The sequence below is a fragment of the Corapipo altera genome, unplaced genomic scaffold, assembly GCF_003945725.1.
Source record: "Corapipo altera isolate COAL_440 unplaced genomic scaffold, ASM394572v1 343, whole genome shotgun sequence".
NCBI lineage: Eukaryota > Metazoa > Chordata > Aves > Passeriformes > Pipridae > Corapipo > Corapipo altera.
Window position 1 is genome coordinate 4,593,791 of NW_020884913.1, and position 26,268 is coordinate 4,620,058.

At 39.7% G+C, this 26,268-nt stretch overlaps 1 protein-coding gene across 1 annotated transcript in view; it reads left to right on the forward strand.

The window, feature by feature from the left end:
• The window catches only part of CA10 (carbonic anhydrase 10), a 187,071-nt gene that overhangs the window by 158,475 nt on the left and 2,328 nt on the right, over window positions 1-26,268 (forward strand). The window contains exons 6-8 of the mRNA XM_027654531.1: window positions 16,439-16,534; window positions 18,191-18,263; window positions 24,012-24,166. Coding sequence (XP_027510332.1) covers window positions 16,439-16,534; window positions 18,191-18,263; window positions 24,012-24,166 — 324 coding nt within the window. The remainder of the gene's footprint in view (window positions 1-16,438; window positions 16,535-18,190; window positions 18,264-24,011; window positions 24,167-26,268) is intronic.

Here is a 26,268-nt window from a genome sequence, read left to right on the forward strand (position 1 = left end):
ATTCTGATTGAGAAAATGATAAAAGACTTCTTAGAACTAACTGTACTACTGTTAAGTGCTTTAAAAGGCAGGTTAGTGTTCATTGCTTACTCTCATAAAAACCAGGGAAGGGTCAATAAAATATCAGAAAAATATGCTACCAATAAAAATATAATTAAAAACACATAAAGCATTTGCAGAACAATCCACCACAGGTGAAACCTGAAGCCCTCTTAACACACATTCCTTTGGCAGGATGTGCCTGTACTTCAGAGACAAAAACTAATAATCAAAGAGATAGACAGAGCTCTGGTCCCAGTTCTGCACAGAGTGAAATTACTTTGTGGCTTTGAGGTTTGTGGACTGTTCTAGAGACTATTGTGGCACTGACCTGTGGAGCCAGTTTTACTCAAAACAAATTGCTACACCAAAACTGCTCTGGTTATTCTAGATTTTGGCAAATATTCCATTTTCACCTCCAGAGCAGTGCTCACAGCGAGACATTTCCAGAGAGGGGGCTCATGGATGAGCCTGGGAGAATGGTGCTGCTGTGGCTGGAACAGTGCACTCCATCCCTCCCCCTTCCTGCTTTAGGCATGATTGGTGCCATAAAAGAGGCATCAGACAGGAATAATTCCATGTACATCCAAGGCTGTCCTGACCCTGGGAGCTGTGTTAAGGTAGAGTTCTCCATAGGAGTCTTAAAGCCCCCGTGCTCTTGGTACCCAGATTGTCCCTTTGGCAGTCTGTCTGTATGCACAGACACGACTTTATTCATACTCAGCCCTGCTGAGGGGAGGGACATCCCAGGAAAACCAGCTGGTTGCTGAAGGTCAGAGGGATGGGGGCACCAGGTCTGCAGGCTCTTGGCTGCACCACAAGACAAGCTGGCAGGAAATCAGGCAGGTTTCTGACAGTCTCAGCTTGTCTTTCAGAAAAATTTCTTTGAAATCAAGTTCCCTCCACGAGGTACTTTGGTTTTGACATATAAGCATTTTCCAGCAAAACCCTGTTTCAGCAAAAAAAAAAAAAAAATCCCAACTAGTTCTGCTTGTGATCAGTGTAAGGCCTTATTCTGCATGAAGCCCAAGGGTGTGTTCAGTTAAGAGGGTTTTCACTGTTTGATTTATAGCTTAGAGCCTCCCCATCTACTGTTCCTAAGTCACAAAAAGGCACAATAGAGGAGCTGTTCTTCCTCCTGACTGGTAGAGCCGTTCCCTGGGGCAGTTAATTAGAAAGAAAAAAAAAAAATCACCCTTATTCTTCCAGATTCTAATGAATGTCAGTCTGTTCTATTCTCGTAGGATTTTCTTTTAGAAATCCAGGAAAATGATGAAAGGAAAAATGGCAGGGTAAAAAAAAAAAAGTTCCAAAAGCCTTTTTCCTGTGGCCTATTTGAAAATACATTTCTATTTTTTAGATGTACTCAGTACTGAAGATGAACACTTCAAAGTAGGTTGGAAATCTTTTGTTAGAATTTTGAGCTTTCAGGCAGCACATTCAGGGTCTATCCCCACAAATCTCCATGTGCATGAAAAATCCCATGGAAATAAGTGAAACCATGGGCATGCTGACAAATGTAAAGTTGGGTTGTATGTTTGCAGTGCAGTTGTTACCTCAGGACCACAATACTGTGGATCACCATACAAGAAAAACAGGATGCAATCCCTAGGATTTAAAATATTTAATCCATCTCAATTTAAAATGTGATCTCCACTGTGAATTTATATATGAACTTCATTTTTTCTTATTTGATGCACACAAAGTATTACCAAATTATGAAGTATCTAGAAATTGCTAATACTGTAGAAATTACCAAGAAATTAAAGTGAAAAGAGAATTTTTAAGAGGACAGAGGCTTCTCTCCTAGCAGAGAACACCACATCAGTTCTGTGATGCAATCCATCTTTCAAATGATCTTGTAAACTCATCAATATTTTGGTTGTGATCATCAAACAATCTTTGGGCAGCTTGAAGTCGATCAATTTTACCTGTGTGCTGCTAGATGGTATCCCTTATTTTGTGCTCTGAAAGTGGCAGCTTATAACTCAAAGTGAATGACCATTATTAAATCTAAAGATGTACATCATTTAAAATAAACTAAAAAATAAAAAAATAATTGGAGAATTCTAGAAAACCATCACTGAGCTGAAAATCTGTGAAGAGGAAAATAAAAGTGCAATGGAGAGCTGGAAGAGACCATCTGTCTCCTTTTAGTGTGTTTTGTTTAGAGTTGGGCCTGAACCAAAAACCTAATTCAGACATGTCCAGTGTTTGGAAGCTGTCATGTCATGGTCCCCTTGGATATTCAGAATTGCTGATGGCTGCTCACAACAGGCACTAATGATACCCCTTGGAATGCTTTTGGCTTTGCAGCCATTAGCACGTTGCCCATTAACTATCAATTATTTCACAGGGTAATTATTTTGCCGATTTTACAAATGGGGAGGCTGAGACAGAGGGGCTGAGTCAACTGCAGTCATGACAACAGACCACGGCAGGGTGGAGACCAGGACACGAGATTTCACGGTGTTTGCAAAGGACCCAGAGATTTTGGCCACCTCACATCTCAAAATTCATTCCTAGTGGCAGATGGAAACCTTAAACAGGCAGGGCTGGTCGCTGTTCCTGCCACAGCAAAGGTTCATCACCCCGAGACACTGCACTGGGCAAACCACAACCCCCAACTATGTTAAAGGACAGTCAGGAATCTCCCATCAGATATACACAACATTCTGCCACCCAGAAAGTCTTCTGCAGTTTATACCTGAACCTGCCTCTTACCAGCTACTTTTTAAAGTTCCAAACTTGTAAATGTCAAAGAGGCAGAGAAAAACAATGCCAGATAGAGAAGGCTGATAGTAGATATGCCAAATAAATCTCAAAGTACTGTCTTCTGAAATGCAGTAAGACTGTAAGCACTGACAATATTAAAAATCAGTGAAGCAGAGAAAATAATTTACAAGATGTATCTTCAAAGTTCGTGGAATGCTGATGGAGTAAATATCTCTTAAAATGTCTCTAAATGTGTAGTAATTTTTCTTTGGATGTATAGCCTCAAATTTATTGAACCATTTAATTATTTTGACCGTCTTCAAACTTTGAGATGTTGATTGATCCTAATCAGGAGATCTGTAACTGGACAACTGTTAATCGAATTGCTGTTAATGAAGCAAATAGAACAACCCTTAACATGCACACATTTCATCTGTACACCTTTCTTACACCATTCATCTGTGGGCAAGTGGAGCCATACCAGTTTCTACAAAGCAAACTACACTATGATAACAATGACATGCTTCCCTTGTAATTTTAATTCATATTGGAAATCTAATTTACGGCAGTGACACTACATGCAAAAATAAAAGAACCACTTAGGGCTGTGTGAACACCTCCAGCTGCAGACAGTTAAACTATTGCCCATGACTTGAGAAAGAACAGCACAGCCTTTGAAATCTGAAGTCTGTGACCTGCTGCAATGCATCAGCTTTCAAGTTTTTGGGCCAGCTTTTCTCAAATGGTCAGCACAGTGAGAGCTACAGGTTATATATGTGTATGTATGCATATATATGTGTGTGTGTGTGAGGTAAAACAAGCAGAGAGTGAATGCTGTGCTGGTTTGAATGAACAATCCACTGCTAATAGCTGGTTAGGTGAAAATATTTCCCTTTGTTGCTTAAGAAGCTGTCTTTGGTGTCTTGATTCATGAAAAATTTTCCTCCTCTTCCTATTCTGAAGCAATGTGAGCAGCTCCTGCTTTAGGTAGATTGCACCAGGGTCTTTCTTGTTTTTATTACTGCAAGTAGCTTTACCCTTCTCCCCATTTGTTGTTGAAAGTAGAGGAACCAGAAAGAAAAGAGTGTGTGAGGAGCTGGCAGAGCCCCAGCTGCTGCTTCCCCTGCCTTTGATCCGTTTGCCTCACTGACTGCAGAGGAGTTTGTTCCTCGTTCCTACCTTTCTTTGCTCTGAAGTTTTGTCTGTACTGAGATTAGAGCTTGTTTTAGTGATACAGATGGGCCTGTGTGGTCAAAGGCACTTTGTTGGAGCAGAGTTCCTGGAAGGTACAAGCAGATGCTGCAGAAGTCATTGGCAGTTGAGTGATTCCATAACATCACTCCCATAACATTGCCTCATCTACTCTGCAAACTGTGACCTGCAACCCAACCTCAGCCAAAGGGACTGTGGTGTTTCATCTGGGTCTTTTCAAGTAACAGCAACTACACTGTCAAATCAGATCTATTTTTCTCCATTGTGAAATGGTTTATTCACCAGACGTCAGGTTGGCCAAGAACAGTGTAAATATGATGAGTGGATAAAACTGCACAGATCTGTGAGCAAACATCCCTGATGTTCTCAGCCTCCATAACTTGTCCCTGTCCCACTCATTAAACCCCTGATATCAGGAGGATTTGTGACAGTCACCAGATGCCAGGCCCCAACCCCAAGGTGTTCTCCTTCTACTGAGTAGTAGAAAAATGTGCTGAAAAGTATTTTCTGTGCTATTATTCCTTACTAAAAATTTAGAAGTTCTAGTAAATATGCTAAGAACATCAACTCATAATCAAAAGTAGTACTTTCACATCCCTACTCAGAGTATGAGCAGATCAAGCCTGTGTCTGTTCTCCCAGTTATCTTCTATGAGAAAGGCAGTTCTTCTGTTATCTTTCTTTTTTTTTCCAAAACAGTACTTTGTAGTGCTTCAGATAACACAGAATAAACTTTGCTAAAAAAGATTACAAAATGTAAAAGTTTAGCACTCCAAAATTGGGAAATGGGAACAGAAAAGCTCGTTGTGCATCCAGGATTTTTCTTGCCCATACAGTCTTTTTTTGCCTCCCTTCTCTCCTGTCTCATCTGATCTGCCACAAAGAGAGATCAAACAGGGTGAATCAAACAAGTCAAAGTAATTCAGGAGGTTGAGGGGTTTTTTCAGCCTCAACATCAATTCTGCTGAATTGCAACATCAATCCTTACATTTAGGTTGTATGTCCCTCTTTGCATGACAGAATAATGTCTTTAAAACACAGTTAAGTTAATGCAAAATTTGGGTTTGGTGTTTCTGAAATTTATTGATCCTAATTATACGACAACAAAGCTAAAAATCAGAATGCAAAGATACAGTTTAGTATGAAGAAAAGGTGAGACACTGCAACCTGCCAGAGCAGCTGAACTTATTCTTCTGGGCTTTCAGAAACACTTGCAAGAGCAACCTGTAACATCCTCAGAGCACTGCCCCTTCCCACTGTGACAGACCCTTGGGAAAGCAGCAGTCTGGTCTCAGACATATATTCATAACCTCTGAACACCACTGTGACAGGAAACTAGGGGATGTTTAAGGACCATTTTCTTCTCTAGGAAATGCACAGTGAGGGAGGGAACAGCTGGATAGCAGTGCTAACATTAGAAGAGTGACAGATTTTAAGTGAGGGGAAGAAACGGGTCAGAAAAGGACAGGGGAGAGGTTTGGTGTTCGTAAAAACAGGGGAATATATGGGTCTGGATAAGGGTAAGGAAAACTTAGGTGGTACAGGCATCATTATAGGACAGTCTGGTTTCCCATGGCTCAAAGGGAATCCAGCCCATGCTGGGCACAGACATCCACAAGAATGTTTTTGATTTCAGCTTTTCATCTGCTGGCACAGTCCAGAGTTGACAGGGGCTACTGGAGCAAAATGTGAGTCTATTAAATGAAGGTGGGCAGCCTCAGTTCTGCACAGAAATATAGACTGACTTGATAAAACAGCTGAGTTTAGTTGAAATTACAGGGGGAAAGGTAGACAAATTGAAATTTGGACTGGAGCACAAGAGCCAACAGCAACTTTATATCATGTGTTTGAGAGATCTAATGCCCTGAAGTACTAACAAATGCATTTTTACATCTCATCCTGAGAGTCTTACAGATTTTTTTCTGGAAATGTCCTAAAAATCTCAACCTTGATGTTCAAACTCACAATTGTTTTGAGCAAACCTATTTCCCTGGTGAGTTGCCCTCTTTTCTTCTGCAGCAAATTTCTTCTACTTGACTCCCAGTTCTGCACAAAGTGATTTATCAGAGAGATTGCTTTTTTTTTTTCCCTTCTGGAAAGTGTCAGTTTCTGAGCAAGATCAAATAACCTCCTGCGCTTCAGTATTGACTAATTTTAATTATTAAAACCTTTCTCCCAGGAAAAACTCTTCATGCTGTTTGCTGAGAAACCAGCAATTTTTAATAGAATTCAGGGACTTCTTGAGGAGATGAGGGAACACTGGAGACAGAATTCTGACTTTATACTGGGCTCACAGTTCTATAACATTTCTTTATAAGTAGGAAGAACTAGCTTTTTCCTTTGCCTTCTTTCTATGTGTCTCCCTTTAAACTTGTGATAATGGGCTTTACAAAGGCTGGAGAAACAGCAGCACATAATTTGTTATGCCATAAAACTAAATTGTATATATTTAAATGGATTATAAAGCTAAACACGTACTTTGCATATATACTATGCTTATTAAAATCAGAAATCAATATTTTATTAGGAATCATTTTAGTGATACACAGTCCCCATTGAATTAATTTCATATGGAATCCTTTCCTCCCAACAGCCTAGCAAATTGATGTTGTGAAATTGTCAAAGGCAAAAAAGAATAGCTACATTCACACTGGAATTTCTCACATTTAAGTTCTCAGGTTTTCCCATCATTGACAAAATAATTAGATATTTTAGCAAGGTAATAGAATAATTACACTGTTGCTCCTCCATAACTCAAAAGCTAAAGACAGCACTACCTGCATTTGAAGTCTAACACAGCTTTGCCTACAGACACTACAAACCAGCCTATCTCACCACCACAACAAATTGTTTACTGCAGGATAATGAAATGAAATACATGCTTAATGGTGTAAGCTTGACAAAGTAATAAAGTTATATAGAGAGTCAACATTATCTCCAATTAGGTGTCTACTTTGGTTGAAGAATTCTTAGCATTACAGTTCAAAGAGCTGGATTTTTATCTGCAGTAATTTTCAGCTCCATTTCATCTGTGCACTAACAGAAAGGTTCTTTTTCGCTGTGCGAAAGCCATACCAGAGGATATGGCACATAACAAAGAAATTAAATAAAGGAAGAGGTGGCAGGCACAACATTAGGATTAACTGAAGGAACTACAGCTGGGAGAATTCGTGAACAGTAATTTCATGGGGGGGGAGGGGGGATAAGACAAAGCCCCACAGGAGACATTGCTTGTATTAAGTCATCTTTCACCATTGCAGTCACTGTGCACCAACAGTCATAAATACCTGCATGATTTTATGAGTTTGGCATGAATTTGAAGCCAACCACAGTATTTGCCACAGCCCAACATTGCAGCCACACTGGAAACACCCTTCCCTGGCTACCTGGGGAAAGCAGGACCCACCATTCACTCCCAAAAACATCCATCCCCCCAAGGGTGTTGTGGCAGGTGGAGGTGGCTGTGGGGGTGGGAGAGGGGCAGGCACCAGGTCCTGCTCTCTGCCTCCCCTCCTCACTTACCACAGTCACTCAGGTTGGAAAGAACCTCTGAGCCCACCTTGGGCTCATCACCACCCTGAAGTGTCACCATCAGTGACACCACCAGAGGACACAGAGCTGCACTGAGGCAGAGTTGGAAGCTGGTTCCTGTGGAGCTGCAGCTGTGGTGACCAGTGACAGGGCCCCAGGGAATGGCCTGAAGTTGGGTCAGTGGAGGTTTAGGTTGGATCTCAGAAAAGATTCTTCCCCCGGAGGGTGGTTGGGCACTGCCCAGGCTCCCCAGGGCAGTGGGCACAGCACCAAGGCTGCCAGAGCTTAAGAGGTGTTTGGCTGATCCTCTGGGGCACAGGGGGTGACTCTTGGGGATGGTCTTGTGCAGGGCCAGGAGTGGGACTTGACGATCTTTGTGAGTCCCTTCCAACTCAACATATTCTGTGATTCTGCACCTCTCCCAATCCCTCACTTCATTCAGACATTGTTCCTCCATGGAAGACACACTGCACATCCCCACTGAGCTGGTATTTCAGGAGTTCCTCTGGGAGCTGGAAGCAGCAAGAAATGAACGTGTGTGTTTTTTGCATGGCAGTCAGGAACATTCTGAAGGCCAGGCCCTTTGCCAGCCAGAGTAAGGAGCTGCTTTCACAGCCTAACTGAGGTCAGGCTTTCTGCCAGCAGAAAATAGTTGACTACACGGACAAAACAAATTTCAAAGGCTTTGAATTGAATCATTGCCCAAATTCACCTTTTCTAATCGCAGACTGTCCAAGTAACTAAAGGTTTCTTCAGGAATTAAGCATTTTAGAGCATGGCACATTCCCTGATTTTCTTTCATTAAGGGAAAATATCTCTTTGGCATCTCAGGTATTTCCATTCCAGTATTTTCAGCATTTCAGCAACGTAAATTAATCTGCAAATGAATACAGACTGTGTTTTCTAATGGGAAAAAAAAGCTTTGGCTTCTGTTGTCTGATGTAGAAAGTCTGGTGATACAAAATGCAAATGTGACTTTATTGCTGCCCCTTTCACCACCATCCATCCATGTACTGCATTTGTTGAGCAGTGTTTGCCAATACCTTGCTTTATTTCACCAAAGCCTTCAGAGAGAGCTAAAGGGCTTATTTTATAAAGATAACTGGCTTAGTTATGGCTTCTGAGTGTCAGTTACCTTCCCTACTGAATATAATGCTACTCAAGTCATTCAGAAACAAGAGAGCTTTGTAGTTGTCTGCTTTAAGCTGTACTATCTCATTTGTAGATAATCCATGTCCTCTTGTTTTGTCTGTGCTTGTTTTTTCTCAACTTCAAACTTAACTATTAAACTACAAGTGTAAAACTGTCTCTTACACAATTTACATAAACACCAAAAGGCAGTTACACCTTCCCTCAGCTTTAAAACAAGCTTCCAGGATGCTCTGAAACAAAAAAAAAAAAACCAAAACCAAAACCAAAAAAACCCACCTTATCTTCTGCCTTCAGGGCAGATCTGTGCCTACTTTCCTCTGAATTTTTGCACCTCCAACAGGAGATCCTGGTGTGAAATTTCTCAGAATCATTTCTAAAAACTTGACTCTAATATATCGTCTCATCTACCACGGCATTAATATCCTAAGGGACCTTTGACAATTCAATAAAACATTCATTCCAGAAATGCTTTTGGCTATTTTGAGTCAAGCTGGGTTTCTTCATGCTTTTCTGTGCTGGAGCCCTCAACTTACATTCAAATAGCAACTTAACATCACTAGCAACTATATCCATTTCAATTTTTTTTCCTCTTCTATCAAGATTTATGGTGCTGGAAATCAAGTGTCCCACAGTCTCCTGCAAAAACTATTTGTATTCTGACCTTCTTTTTTGCACCTCTTATGGGTGATGTGGCACCAATTGTAAATGTCATGGATCAATGACACAAACTGAACTCCATAACATCACATTCATTATTAGATGCTTTCCACAACACCTTTAATGTTACATTGGAGCATCTCACAACATTGTTACTGGAGAAATGCAGAGATGGTGAGCTGGACAGAGCTGGGAGGGAGATCTGCTTAAGGGTAGAGGAGTTGAACATAATTTTGTAAAGTCACAGGTGAACAACCCAGTCTCTAAAGGGGAAGGAGACTCTTGAGAGAAAACACGTGTCGAAAAATCATAGAATTGTTGGAAAAGACATTTAAGATCACTGAGTCCATCCATTAACCCAGCACTGCCAAGGCCACCACTAAACCATGTCCCCAAGTGCCACATCTGCATGTCCTGTAGGTACTTTATGGGATGGTGACTCCACCACTGCCCTGGGCAGCCTGTTCCAATGCTTGACAGCCCTCTGGACAAAGGATTTTTCCCTAATATCCAATCTAAACCTCCCCTGGCACAACTTGAGACTGTTTCCTCTCATCCTATTGCTTGTTACCTGGGAGAAGAGACCAACTCCCACCTGGCTACAACATCCTTTCAGGTAGTTTTAGAGAGCAGGAAGCTCCCCTTCAGCTTCCTTTCCTTCCAGGTTCTTCTCCTATCCATCCTACACCTGCCAGCAGGGAGTGGGCAAGGAGAGGTCACCAAGCCCTGCACCGTGGCAGGAGCAGTGATGACACACTGGCTACCTGTGCTAGGCTGAGATCAGGCAACAAAAGAACATTTGGGAAGGCAGGAAGGAGCTCCTGCCCACATGGGCTGGGCAAAGACTTCCACGAACATCTGACAGACAAGACTTCTTAAAATGCATCCTCAGTGTTGTTCTGTGCTTTACTGTCATTTTAAGAATATAAAATCCCCTGCTTCATTTTTGTCACAGAAAAATATCATTCTTAATTTAACAATACACTGCCACATTCAAGAGAGCAGGTAAAACTGGCAATTGTCATTTCTGCTTCTGGTTTGAAATCCTAACTCTAACCTTTTCTTTACTTGTTATTTAACACTGGGTATATATTAAACTTCACCATTTTTTCCTACTGATTATGAAATGAGGACAGAAGGGATAAGGCCCAGATCAACAGCTAGATTTTCACTAGATCAAATTCTCTTAAATTTTTGTGCTTGTTCTTTTATTCATCAGGCTGTGATGTTTCTCTGTCTGCTCTTGCCCATCATTCCCACCCTTTGAACAGAAATGGAGCTACAGATGGTATTTTGGCAAGGTAGACTGAGAGCTGCGATGGCATCACATGTTTTTAGAGGAGGCTTGAACTGCTGACACCTCGCTCTTGGTGACCTTGCTCATGTGTCCTTGGGACTCAGCATCTCAGGGCAACCAAGTGAACAACAGAAATAGCATCAATTGCTACTTCCCCACATTTCTGATTTGCAGGAACCATTTTCTGCTGCTTTCTGGACTGATTGCTAAAGAAATACAGAACTCTCCCAGATATTCAGAGCACCATTATGTAACTGAATCTACCAAATGGAGCATTTATACTGAGTTCATCATCATGGTGTCTGAGCATCTGTTGTATTTAAAATGAGAAAACAATTTAAAATGCAGTGTTTAGTCAGAAAATCCTGCACAAATCCAGAAATTATGATAGACTCATCTAATAGTGGGGTTTTTTCCTACATTAGCCCTATTCTCTTTTAAGATGCAACTTTTGCAGATGATGGGTTGGGTCAGTGCCAAATTAGAGCTCGCAACAAAATTTCGCATCAGCCAAAGACATAATCAACATCGAGCATTTGAGCCTCAAACTTCATTTTGATCCTCACACAAAGTGAATGGCAGAACAGTGTCATTTATTTATGTTTCCCCAGCTCTGGCTCGTCTGCTAACGACGAATGACAAGAGTGGTTGAGTGGCAGGTCAGCCAAAAACACCCACGTTTGGAGCAGCAATGGGTACCCTGTCAAAAATTCCCCCAAAGTCACTGAGCAACCAGCTCCCAGACACACTGATGCACCTCTGGGGCTCAACTTGGATTTTTCATTCCTTACATTTCCTACTGTGTGGAACAGAGCCCAAATGATTGTGACTTTTGCAACAGCTCCAGCAGCATTTGGATGGCAGGAATCCATCACCTTTCGCTTTTGGGGTTTTTTCAGCCTATCATTTACTTAATTTTTTGATGTGAGCACAAAGGTGAGAGTTCTAATAGAGAATTCTGAGACGTGCACAGCCAGCCTGACCTCTTCAGCCAGGAATTTGTACTTTTTACTGTAGTCCTGTGGATGCTTAAGAGAAACATAATATTATCTAAACTAGTCTCATTTACTACTTGCAAATAAATTGATGCAAAATTTAGAAAAGGAAATTAGTGTATAAAAATATTAAAGAGAAAGAAAATCTACGTTTTATTTGGGTCACTTTTTTATATTTTCTAGCTGCAATAGTTGTGTATAAACAAGGAATAAGTATGTTTTTCTCTGTAAGAGCCTCATCAGTGTAAGACACCAGGTCAGCAACCAAAATGGTACTTAGAGATAACTATTTTAAACCTAAAGCAGGTTATAGCAGATCCTTTTTTTTAATCTGTGTTTTTGTAAGAGCTGTAACACTTGCTGAAAATAACCCAATGTTCATGACTTCCCAGGGAACCCTGGGTAAAGCTCAAGGTTGAACACCATTTATTTTAAGTTAGTTCTTGTTACCAACTGGTCTAATGGACTGTTAGACACCATTTGTAGTTTCACTGCTAATTCCTAAGATTATTTTTAGTAAAGCAGATTTTGCAGCCAGGTATAGCTAACCCCTGACTGCATTGCCACTTTGCTGCATGATCATTATTGCATTTCCCTGCACAGCTTTCTGCTCAGAAGCAGGAGAAAACTGAGTTCCTTCCATGTGTTTTTAATCTTATTCTTTTAAGTAAAAAAAATAATTATAATATTTTTTATTTTTCTAGGATACAGTTGTTGGCATATTGCTGAAAATGGGATGACAAGCCTTTTTATTAAACCAGCAGCTTATATACATTTCCTCTAAATCACAAAATAACTCTCAAAAGCAGTAAAAAACCCCAAAACTAAACAAAACACAAACCACATTTGTCAGCAACAGCTTAAATAACTTCAGATTTAATAGAACATCAAAGAGATTCAGAGATATAAAATCATTTCAAACAACAGGTTTTTTTGCTTTTCTCCACAGTTTAATATAACAAAGTTAATATTTTTAACCAAGTTTAATCTTAAAACCACAGTAGTCTGCTAAAATGCCAAGTAAACTGCTGGGAGTATAGATGGTCATGTACAATTGATGTTACCAATTTACTAACAGAGTCAGAGCACCTCTCTGCTGTGGGCTCATAAATAAAGAATAACTGGCAGGTAGATCTGTGGATTATTTAATCAGGATGTGGGTAAGATCACTTTGTTAAATCCTAACATTTCACGGCAGAGTATGTGACTGTGAGTAGGAGTTTATTCTTCAAAGACTATCACTACAAAGACAGGGAAGTTTCCCTGCATCACTGCCAGGTGTTGGTCCAAGAAAACAAGACAAATCAGGAGCTCAGGTTCCGAGGAGCCCTGTGCTTGTTCTCACAGCTGGGGCTGGACCTTTGCACGAAGCAGGAGGTACATTTAATTTAATTTAGCACAAATGTAAATAAATTTTGTTGGTCACACAAATTGCCCAGATCTCATACCTGTTCGTATCCACTAAATTAATACCATAAATAACTCTTGGGTGATACCACCTTACTGCTCTTTCCAAAGGGTTTTACAAGACCTGAGTAAATACAAAATATCGTAAGAGCAATATTTTAACACTGGAATAGCAATTGTTGTTATTAATAGCTTTTAACTCAGTAAAATTATTTTCCTCACTGGACACCCACCATGCAGAAACTACATTTCTTTTGCTGTTTTTATTAAACTTTGGATAAACAAAAATGTATAATTTTCTTTCTTTAATGAGATCTTAGACACTTCTTGCAGGGACTCTGAATCAAAACAAACATTTAACTTGTCTTCTTGGGCAATTTCATTTGCTTTTGTTCCCTGCTGTGCTGGAAACATACTTTTTGCTTGTTCTCAATCAGGTATCCCAACAGTTTATCAGGTAGCACAGCATTATACAAATATTATGGTTACAGATGAGCTGTTCCCTGCTGCCATTTACTTCATGCTTTACCTCCCTTGTCATTTACAAATCAAAATGTTTATGCACTCAATTATAGCACTTCGAGTGAGAATAAAGGGTATTCTATTACTCCCAAGAGAACTATTTACATCTGTGTGTAAAGTATTGTGATACTCTAAATTCCCTCTGGTTTATATCACTGCATGTCTTGCTGCAGCAGAACTACTGACAGTGATCTAATGTTCATAAAGGGGTTACACATGCACACAAATTCTGTAATTCAGAGGGTCTTTGTCCAAGTTAAAAAATTGCTAAAACCTTGCTGAAAAAAAGGCCCCGGAATTTTTGGCACCTATCACCATCAACAGCAAAGCCTGTCCTTTGGCCAGAGAGCCTCAGCCAAATGCCACACAGAAAATGTCCCACTCCCAGCTCTGCCCAAGGATGCACATTTCACCCAGGTGAGGGATCAAGAAACAGCAGCACACATCGAGTGCCAAAACCAGTACAACCAGCACGATCCTGTGAGCCCAGGGCTGAGCTTCACCAAAGCACAGGCAAAGAACAGGTTATTACCATAATAAACACACATGCACACATGTTGGGAAGGGGAGTTAGGTGTTTTCCCTGGAGTGGTCAGAACATGAGCCATACTCTGAGCCCATCTCTATTATTTTGCCCCAAAGGCAGAGCTCACAGACTGTCACCAGCTCCTGCTCCTCCCCAGCACCACCAACCTCAAGAGGCTGAAAAGTGCTGTGCCTGCTGCAGGTTCAGTGTGCACGTTCTTGGGTGATGGAACAAGGGCACATTCTGGTTTTTCGTCAGCTAAAAGAGAGTAATTAATCTTAATTCTCTTCTTCTTCCTGAAAAATAGAACTTCTGTAGCTGCAGGAAAACAAAGAGCTATCAGTTGTTCTGTAGCAAATTAATCTTAAAGGGGGAATCTTCCCAAGAAAATCAATAGCTTATAACAAGATTCAGGATAGTGTTTGAGCCCTGAAACTCAAACTAGACTCAAGGGGTACTTTCAGCATTGCAAGTCTGCTCCTGTTGTGCTTTGCTTTAAATACAATGTCATCATTTGAAAAGTGAGATTTTCACATGTGAACAATTTTAGTTATGTGGAGCTTCACATTCATGAAAGACTCCAGTGATATTTTATACAGACCACAAGCTTACAGGGATTTTAGGCACTTTAAAAAAATTATTCTCCAAAGAAGAAATTAACACTGAATTATATTTTTTTCCTGTAATATTCTGTATTTCAGACACCTTTGTTCATTTGTACCTTTCTAAATAAGCCTGTTTCATATGAGAAACTTTGAAAATAATATCCCCTTACATGGTCAACCTTTTTGTAAAAAAAGACAAACCTAATGAACTTAACCATGGTGCCATGGAAACAGCTTTAAAATTAATTTAGGTGCAGGGAAGAAGGATACAATTCTAACACAGAGAAAGTGACAGATTTGAGAAGAAAAAAAGCCTCTCTTCATTCAGCATGGAGATCTTTGTCTGGCCTGTATGTGGTTACGTATATATATATATATATATATACACACACACACTTGAGGGGCTTTATCTCTGTAAGCCCCATCAGTAAAAATGAGAGTTTGATACTGACCCATGGGTAGAAGAAGAATCTGTTCCTTGCTTTTTACCCATTCCTGCACTCAGCATTTTGGTTTGTTATATAAAATGAGTTTAGCTAATTCATTGTTATTCTGGGACTTTGTACAGGAGGAATTTTAGTCTAAAGCAGATTTCATCACTTGTTTCCTTGATAAGTCACAAGCTAGTTTGGTTGCCAGAGTGAAGAGTTGTACAAAAAAGAAAAATATATTACTAAACCTAAAAATTTCAGTGAGAGCACAGTCCCCAGAACTGCGATGTTATCAAAGTTCACTAGTACCACAAAGTGATGACTAATGAGCCTTATAACCTCTCTGTGCTGTAGAGCAAATGCTCTCATTAGTTCTTCATGAGACCTTTATTTGTCCTGCATTCTGGCTGTCAGAATTTAGTAGAGAACTCCATTGGCTCCTTTGACATTTTTATTTTTTGGTTTTCCTTCCAGTTTGGTTTGTTTGCTTGCCTTAAAAAAATGCCAATTTCTAATTGGCATCTGAAAACTGAGATCTTTGGGTGAAATAAAGCTGACTAGCCTTTCAGCTATTTAGAAGTACTTAACAGCCTCAAGAATTCATTGAAGTTGTTAATTTATTTTTTTTAAAAAATGGTTACAAATTGCAATGTAAATGGTAACTGTGTCCAGTGATCCCAGACGAGCCAAATACCATGCTTCTGTTCTGGGTAAGACATTTACATATATATATAGAGAGAGAAGAACTGTACCTTCATAATTTAAAAGTTCCAGCAAATCATAAAACTGAAAAGCAAAAGGGAAACTGTAGGAGCTAAGGAGAAACTGGTTAACAATAATACAGTGAGTGCCTAACTGTAGGAGCCTTTATAACCAAATTTGTAAAATCTGGGACCAATGAATATTAGTATCTTGAATTCTGCAAGTGCTGGTTTTAACAGTTCCAAACCCATATCCCATATGTTTCTTCAGATATTTCAACCCCTGACTCCTCTGTGTTTGGCTTGAGGCTGAAAAGTAGAGATTACTTGGTGCCTATGGCATGTGCTGTTGGAACAGGGAAATGATGTCAACCCCTGCAGTGCAATTCATAACTGGATGTGGGTAAATTCACTTACTGGCAATTTAGAAGAAAACATGCTGGTGCTGTGCCAGCTGGAGCCAGATGGTGACTGAAATTATTAAAATCAGGCATGCTGCAAATGCCTGAAAAATCACACTGTTATAACATACCCTCAGCATGGATGGGATCGTGATACAAACCAAGGGGTGTATGGAGAGTATTTACAAACACTGGATGCTGTGATTTGCTGCTGGTTAATTGTGATCTTTGACTTCCCTGTTTTCCAGGTTCAGCTGATCCACTATAACCACGAGCTGTACACGAATGTCACAGAAGCTGCAAAGAGCCCTAATGGGTTGGTGGTAGTTTCCATATTCATGAAAGTAAGTGTTCAGTGTTATTGGCTCCTAATATATAGACAGTAGGCTTCTTTTCTCTGAACTGTAAATGTAGGAGTTAGACTCTTCCTTATAGTCTAGCAATGCCTAAAGGCTCTGATCTGGAATCCAGAGGCAGCACTGTCCTGAACTGAGCACACCATCTCTGCTCCAAAGTATTTGCAATGTGAGGGAAATTAAAAGGGATAAGGGAGGAGAAAAAAAAACCCTGACATCATAAACATCACTCATAACACTTTAATGGCTATGACAAATGTTACTGGCTTTGCAGATTTGGTGTTTCATCATGAAATGTTATTCATTCAGTTAAAGGTAAATCTCTCCTAGCAGGTTGAGGTGCTGAGCAGGAGGGAGTTTGCTCTTTCGACACAAGTTGGTCTTTCAAAGTCAGCAAAATCAGTTTTTCTCATAATGTTGTTTGAAACCTCTTAAACTGTCCAAACTCAAAGAACACTAAAAATCTGACTTTTAATATCTTGCATTTCACAGAGCTAGAAAGACATGAATTTTTGTCATCTTGTAGTCTCCAACCTGTTGCATTCAAGACATAGTTAATTCTATAACTTACAGTGATCTAGCAGTGAACTCAAGACTTCATAATCTACTCAAACCTCTCTAATTACATTGGAGAAACCTTTTCTCTGATTTTATATGAAGTTCCCTCCTCAAAATGTTGTTAATAATCTGCCATTATGTATATGTTTAATCAGTCTAAAAAAGCATGTACTTCTGAATAAGTGCTTCATGCTGAAAGAAATAACTTCCATCATCACACCTCACATATTGGATATCTGTTATTTCCCTTTAGTACTCTAATCCCATTTCATAAAGCTCCTGACAAAACATTGACCTCAGAATTAAAATGTGCATTTCACAGAGCATATTGAATAATTAGATATAAAAGGGCAATTTTCACACAGGTCTAATATCTAAGAAAGATATTTAGGCTACCTTTTCTTTTTTTATCCAAAGTGTATTGCATCATGACCCAACAATGTGACTTGAATTCATGAAAAGGGGGAAAATTGAAGCAAGGTTTGAAAGTAGCCTGGAAAAGAGAAGACAGAGGGAATCTTTTCAATGTCTAGAAGTATCTGAAGGGAGGGTCAGAGGATGGACTAAGATTTGCTTGGTGCTGATGAGCAATAGGACTAAAGGAAAAGAGGGAGAAACTGATGGACAGGAAGTTCCACCTGAACATGAAGTGTTCCCTCATATGTTACCCACGTGTAAAACAAAGGAAGACAGCTTTCATTTGAAATAGTCTGCTACAAGGAAATTACATTTATCAATAAATAGAAAAATAATAGAATACTATATGAAAATCCTGCCTAATTATACCAACCACCTGCAAATCCCATCACAGCTGCTGGAGAAAAAAAACCCCTGTGCTCATGGTTTTATTCAGGCATCAATTTCTATTCACCCTGTTCTCCCATCCCTGTTTTTGGGGGATTTATTTTTGGATACCAACTTTCTATCAAGCTTTCTTAGAAAAACAACTAAGTAATTATTTCCTCTTCCCATGAGAGCGGGGGGTGGAAAAAAAGGCAGATCCAATTTGGAGGAGTGTCAGGAGTGAGCATGGAAAGGAAATGTTTGTAAGAAGGCTTTGCCATTGTTTCATTTTCTCTTCTGTAGGTATCTGAATCATCAAATCCATTTCTAAATCGTATGCTTAACAGAGACACCATAACGAGAATAACGTATAAAAGTAAGTTTCTTTTCATTTCCTCTGGTTAAAAGCTGCATGATTTCTGTACCAAATACTGGATTTAGTGATCCACTGAAACAGAAGGTACTTGGTCATGGGCAAAAGTTCTAAGTTTGTGTTGCCAGCAACTCTGCATGATAAACTCAGGAAGGTGAAAAATCCAGTTAGGTCATCATTTTATCAAGGGAATTCTGAACTTCAAAGTCTATTTTATGTCTGAAGAAGCAATAGATTAATGAAATTGTGTTTGGCACATACACATACTGTATTCACACAGGATGCTCAGGAGAAACTGCCCACTGTTAGCAATAAAAGGGACATGCAGAGCAGCCTGGATCATATCAAATCAAGTTGTGTCTAGATGGTGCATCTTTAACTGTGGATTTAGTATTCATCAATCTTTTCTTTTTGTACAGAAAAGTTATGACATTCCTATTCAATTATTGCTGCATTTAATGGATATAGAAAGAGGTTGTTAACATAGCTTGTATATTTGTTGTATTCACATTTGGAAAGCCTTTAATTGATGATGCCCTATAATTCCATGTTAGTCTATTGACCTTTTGGTTATCTAGAGCTTAATTAGGATAATTTAGAGAAAGCAATGAAAAATACATGTATCTCAATGCAACAAATTAAACCTCTTAATCCTGAAAATCTCATTCCCTTTGTCAAATATTCACTTGAATTCTGAACTGCCATTAAGTCAATAAGTTCAACAATACCAGAAATTAACTTTTAGAAAGTACACAGCAAACTGAAAAAACTCATAGTTACTTCTCCTGTCCTACAACACACACACCTTTCATCCCACTGATGTTTCTCTGATTTTACCTGACAGTTAACAAATCTTGTTATATCTTTGGTCCAAATAAGGTGCTTTTATAATGATAAAACTCAGTTCTCCACAGAACTATGGAAAGACAGGCAACAGAGGGTTCCCCTCAGAATGTTTCTTACAGATTGTTCCATCAGTATAAAATGTCATCTTCTCTGCATGGAAGCAAGAGATTAGCCCTATTTTTCAACTGCCTGTCTTGATTCCTTGGAAAAACACAGCAATGCTGTTCTCTAAGAGCTTCCTGCCTACCAGTGCTGCCACTGCAGCATCCTGGAGACAGGACATTACTGTGCTTTTTCCAGCTCTTTCACTGGCAAATTCCGCATTCCCAGATTCAGTCTGTGGACCAGCCAGAAGTTCCCTGACTGTGCCACTGCAGAAGCTGCTGTTCCCAGCAAACAGACACTGCTGGGTCTTACACACTGAGTAAGAGAAGGCTGCTACTCTGTGTTTCCCAGCACAGCAGCTGTACCTCACACATTCCATGTGTGTCACAGCCTGGTCTGTGCTGCAGCGGACAGGCTGTGATTAGGGACATACAGCTCCACAGGGCAGGAAGGCACCTGCAGCATCTCTCTTTTTGCCTGTGTGAGCCTGGAACCATCACCCACAGCAGCAGCCAAGCACCAAATATTTCATTTGTATGCTGCACTTACAAGAGGGCACTCCTCCTCTCTGGAGCTGTCAGCATCCTACAACCCTTCATTGCTTGTTTTGTCTCCTTACAAGAAAAATACTGTTCCCATCACACCTCATTTGGGTTTGCTAAATGAAATTTTGCATGAAGACTAACACGTAACATAAGGTTGCAAAATCAATGATTAACTGTTTTAATTTTTAACCACTGTTTTCGGTAACAAGTTTATCTGTTAAAATGAAACCCTTTGTAGATACAATGCACATGATATTCTGCAGGGCATTGGGTTGCTTACTGTAGTAACAAGTATTGACTGGGAATTTTTAGTGTAAATTGGGAACGCGAAAGTGTTATTGAAAGTAATTTTGCAGTTGTCTTGCATGATGGATTATAGCATCATTGCTGAAAACTAATTTTACCTCTTACATTGCAAGGATTTCTATTCTGCCTTTAGCTGCTGGAGCTTTTCAGGTTGTGCTTTAGGGGTCCACTCCTGAAGTCAATATTCAGCACGGTGCTGACAAAATGACCAGGCCCAGTGCTCAACAGGAGCATGGAGGGAATGATGAGTGGAGCATTGGTTGAGAGTCAGGACAGCTTATAATATAAATAGAGTACTTTTTTCAAAGAGCAGCAACAAAATTAAGAGCTGTCTTTGCTGCCACGTGAAATTTCCATGGGCAAAATGCATTACAAGGGAAATTTTTACCCTTAGATATTAATGGCTACAGTGAAGTAAAGTGGACCCCAAGGAATTTTTAAGCAGGTTTTAAATGCTTATTTTATTCTCTTATCGCAGCCCAAAGGATCTACTGTGAGCTGGTTGAAACAAGGGTTCTTTCAAGCATGCTTTAGTCAGAAGCTAAGTGAATATCTCTAAAGAAAAACAGCTTTGTTATTCCTCTTTAAGTGTGCCATTCAAGGGGATAAGTTAGCTTTCTTTCAAAACAGTTATGCTATGTGAGCTTTCATCCAGTGTGTGCTTAACACTGGAAAAAAGGCAACGTTGGGTTCCTAAAATTCCATATGAAAATTTGGGCTTGTTCTCCTCCAAAATACTGCCACACGTTCAGCTAGGCAGAAAAGCTATAAAATTCTGAATTTCCTCAGATTCAGTCTTCAGTTATTTTAGAGATAATATACAAGTGAATAAAGTATTCTGATTTTAAGAGACTATCCTGAAAATCTTAAGATGCAGATTTCTGGGGGGAAAAAAAAATCTGGAAAAATAAAATAATAATAATTTTTCCAGGTTCATGTTTCAGCATGTTCTCTGACAGACTGAGTTCCTGCAGCTCCTGTCACAAGCAGTAAAGGCTCAGCACTCCCCAGGCAGATCCCCAAGGGTGGGAACACCTTGGGTGTTCAGAATGACTCCCTGTCAGCCCAGGTCCAAGAGACTGGGGAAGGCTGGCAGGGAAACTCTGCTTCAGGATTAAAAAGCTGAGGATCTCTACATTCTTATCCTGTAAATCTGACATAGGTCCTTTTCTGGGTTATCATGATATGAACTTCAAAATCAAATGTCCCTTCCTTCACTCAGTAAACAATGTATTCCTGGTAAATAGTATTGTTTTACAGAGAACATACAGAGAATTTGCTATGAAAACTGACCCCACATGCCTGTTATAAACCTAGGGATAAAAGGATTTCCATCATTTGCTAAGTAAATTGTCAGAGTCAAGGCCTTTATGTAAATGAATACAAAACCTAATGAAATCTAATTTGTATAGAGAAGAGTTCATGGGTTCAGGAATCACCCTAAGGCAGCAGCAGATCAAGATAAACAGATTGTGGGCTGTAGACAGGAATGATGCTGAGAATCTAGTAAATGCTGGATGGGTTTATTAAAAGAAGTTTATCACTGGCAAGACATCACATGGGATGATTTTGACCATTTTGTACTACATATTTGCAATAAATATAAGACAAGACTTTGAAGTGCTGCAGTGTGGTTTTAATGCCAACCCACCAATTCTGTTTTCAGTTCTAGAATGGGAAACTTTTATCAGGATGTGGGGAAAAGGCAGATCTGTTCATGGGGAAAGTGTTGATAACCAAATCCTTATTCTAAAATATTTTCTCATGGAATCATCTGACTTCCCATGGGAATATAACCTATATACAGGCATTAATAAATGCTGCTGTTACTTGGACAAACTCTTATTTCATTCACCCCTATCTTCCACTCTTCCTGAAGTGATACTTACCTCCAGTTTTCCATTTCAATATACCTCATCTGTATTAATCTTCAATTAGATTTCCATCTCCTAGTAAACATTCAGGGCAAATTCTACCTGGTTTAAATCATTTTAGCCCAACCGAAGCCACTACGATGGTGAGAAAGCAGATTTGGTCCTTGGAGGTTGCAACAATCTATTCTGCCTGACTCTGTGCCATTTGGAGCTAACACACCACTCTCCATGGTTCATAAATGATGAACAGGATGTTCATGTGGGAAAGGGAGAAGTGTCTGATGACTCATTGAAAACTGGCATGAAAAAAAAAATGCATTAATTCTCTTCTGATGCAATTCTAGCAAAGTTACCAGTGCACTGCAAATGATGTTTTTAATGAATAGGACACAGGTGTATTCAGTCAGCTCTAGCTGTTCAAGCTGAGCTGCATTTTGACTCTGATTTCACACTTCTGTCTAGAAAATTTGGGTTTAGAAAGACTATCACAGGCCATGGGCCAGTGAAGACTGAGCATGTTAAAAAAGGTGACAGCCACTTCTAGGCAGACACTAAGAGCACTTGCCCCTCTGCCTGAGGATCCAGCCAGCACTGCCATCACACTTGAGCTGCAAGAACGTGGCAGACAAACACCAGGGCACACAGGCCAAGATTTTATTCTGTAAAATAACAAACATGTTTAAAATATGAAATAACTGTAAGGCACTGGTCAATGAGGCAGAAAAGTTACACTCTCACCTTGACACTTTAACTGATGCTGTAGCTGCTGATATTGCTACCCCAGAACCCTGTACCATGCTGACTGCACTGTGTTAAAATAAAAAACAAGGTCACATTTGCTTTGCCTGTGTTCTTTGATTTTCTGTTGCCCGAAACAGTAGTCTGCAGTCCTTTTTTATTTTTCCATTAGACTGTGGGAGACAAGTCTTTTGCCCATCTAAGTTTTGTCCTTCAGCTATAATATGTTAAATTCAGGTTAAATTACTCTTTCTTTTTTTTTTTTTTATAAACTTCCTTTCTCTGCAAATCAAGACCAGCTCATCTTGTGCACTGAAAGGGGAAATACACCTCAATATGCAGCTTTCCTTGCCTATATTTTAGTGCTCACTCTGCAAATGAACCGAATTGAAGACAATACACACGAGTGAAAGTGTGCAAAGAGATCTCAGGAGGTTACAGCTCGTAACCACCCCAGCTTTCTCTGAGACACACACTAGCAGCAGTGTATAAGCAATAAAGCATGTATATCCCAGAGTATTTCCTATGGAAGAACTCCTACAGCCTAGGATTTGGCGGGGAAATCTGAGTTTTAGTTTTGACAGCACTGCCAAAAATGTTGTAGGGCCGGCGTTGCCCAAGGGAAACAGTGCACGTGGGGTAAAAAAGGCTGAGGGACTTTGATGAATTTTGAAAGATAGAACCACATCTCATTATATTTTAGTACATATCCACAGAGTGAATTCTGTTGCAGAGGGATACCTCGTTAATTCCCAAGGAGATTCACAATAAAAGCAGGGACCCTGGTATTTCTGGAATACTTTCCACCCCAATTTTAGCATTCTCAGTGAGCTCCCACTGCACTCATCCCCACTGTGCACATGAAAGGCCAGCAGGCTCCATGGAGCAGCTTTATTATCATGCATTAACCTTAACTTCCTCCTGTGCTTGAAGAGCAATTAAATTTTAACACTCTTGGCCTTCCCGAGGCTTTGTGGAGCAAAAATTGTTAATCATTCCAAAATATGGAAAGTGCACATTCTCCAAAGGCTGCTGCATCTCAATCAATAACTGCAACTTCAAGAAGCTTTTAACTCCCGCTCTTAAATGAGATTCAGAGTTTCCCTGTGAATTCCTGTGCTCAACTCACAGGGGTGCAGCTCAACCCAAGCAGGATTAGTGACTTTGTGTTGCTTTTTCTTGTCCAAACTGGAGCATTCAGATGTGTACATTTGTTAAACCTCACACCTTAGTAAAACTAAAGATCTTGTTCTGGAATAAGGATACATCAGAAGGGTTGTATATTTTTTGGTGAAGCTTTTGTTTTACCCCAATTGTTTTCCTTCTTTATTCTCCAGATGATGCATACTTACTACAGGGGCTTAATATTGAGGAACTTTATCCAGAGACATCTAGTTTCATTACATATGATGGGTCAATGACAATTCCACCCTGCTATGAAACAGCAAGCTGGATAATAATGAACAAACCTGTCTACATAACAAGAATGCAGGTAAAATAATTTAAAAATTACTCAATTTAATATAGGTACAAAGTAATACTTTAAACATATATTCATAGCTTTACATAAAAAAATAGATTCAACCTTTTGCTGTAGGGATCTCTGCATGCATTTTATACAGTTTGCTAAAGCATTGAAGGGTTTTTTTTTCCAAAATGGAAATATTAACTGTTTAGAGCTCCATCAGTATCTTTGAGGTGGGCCCTACTGAGGGGTTGAACCAAGTGGTTTCCAGCAGTCTCTTCCGAACTAAATTATTCTGTGATGCTGTGAATAGTTATTTGGGGATTCTAGAACAAGTATAGCAGTGTTGCACTAAAATAACTGAGGTTATTAATTATAATAGAGGCCATTCTTAGGTCAGAATAAATTTGTGTTGATAGCACATTAATGGGATAGAGATAAAATATCTGGGGCCTCCTTGAATAAAAATCAGCTAATGCCTTCTGATACAGAATAAAATGACAGGATAGACCCAGCAAATACCTTCAGAAAAAACAGATTGATATACTGAAGTCCCTATTAGAGACAAGCTGGATAAATCATGCAAGAGAAAAGACAATTTCACAGTCAAAATTACACTGTTGAGGAAACACACCAGTAGAGAAGTCTCAGACTGCATTTCTGTACGACTTGCTTACAATCCAAGGCCTGACATCAGAAAACAGCAAATTTAACACCAATCACAGTCTTCTTCGGAGTTTCCATCAGTGAGGTGCCTACAGAGCTGTGAGCTGAACTAAAACCTACTCTCCTGCATAGCAGAACCCCAAAGGAATACTCAAACCACCATCTGCCTGCCCCAAGCATGCAGCAGAAGCAATCTGGCCTGAGAAATGAAATGAGGAACAATAAAACAACCCTAAATATCACTTTGGGATTTAAAATCGTATTAACATTGTAGATAAGATGACTTTAAAAAGCCTGAGATGTTTTATTTTTGTGATATTCCTTCTGTCCAGTTTTGTCTGGATGTAGAGAAAGCACTTTTTTTCTTTTCTAAATGGGTAATTTGGGAGAAGGACACAGCTGAAGCACAGGCAAACATGCTGAATATTCTGTATTTTTCAAACACAGGACCTGGATATTTTCCTACAAGCAATGTTTTTAGTCGCAACCCTGATGTACAAAAAAAGGATTAGAAAATTTCTAGAGTCTGTGCTACTACCTATGGGTTATAATCTCATGATACTTACTCCTTGTCATGCTTTAATGGTTAGTTACATCCTCCATTATTAGTGCTGCAAATTGATTTCGTGGAATAGTTACTAATTACATTGGGTACTCAGACTGAAAAACGAAGGCACAGCTCGAGTTTTCCCTGGAAGTTGTTAAAGATTTTCAGTATATAAAGCCCACCTACTGGATTTCTCCTTTTAAGCATTAAATACCATAAGCAAACCTCTTAAATTGTATGCTGACACGGAAAATATTTTCCTTTTATGATTTTAAACCAAAATATTTTGAGGAGTTCTCATTTACAGATTGCAGCTTTCTTAACCTCTCTGGTTTTGCTTGACTTTACCCAACTAATGTGCCTTTGGCCCAGTCACCATAAGAACCACTGCTGCCTGCAACCAACCACTGCTGGATACAGGGGATGACTCTAATTCCCTCTGATCTGTAAAACCATCCCAAAATGAGGCCAGAGTCTGCTGTAAGAACAATAATAGTCACAGCACAGACAATATCATGACGGAGCTGTCAAGAGACAGAGGATCTCCGTTTTTAACATCATTAATTTCATGACTCCAGCAGCAGGACTGTCAGTTTTCCTTCCATCCTGGCTGCCCCTACCTGCTTCTTGAGTAACATCAGCCAAAACTGTGGCTTCTTGACTGAAAGCTACACTAATAGCTACAAAACTTGGGAAATTAGCTCTTGTCATTCATAAAGTTCATTTTCCCTGCACCAGCTGCTGCCATCCAGTACCGTGGATTCCATTTGTTTCCTGCTCAGCCAAGGATACCTCATACCATTTTCATTTACTCCACACAAAACTAGTTCTTTTGGTTTGAAATGGGGCTCAGAAGCAGAGGACCACAGAAGGAACAGTTTTAACTCTTTCAAACCCACCTCTGAGTGCAAACTGC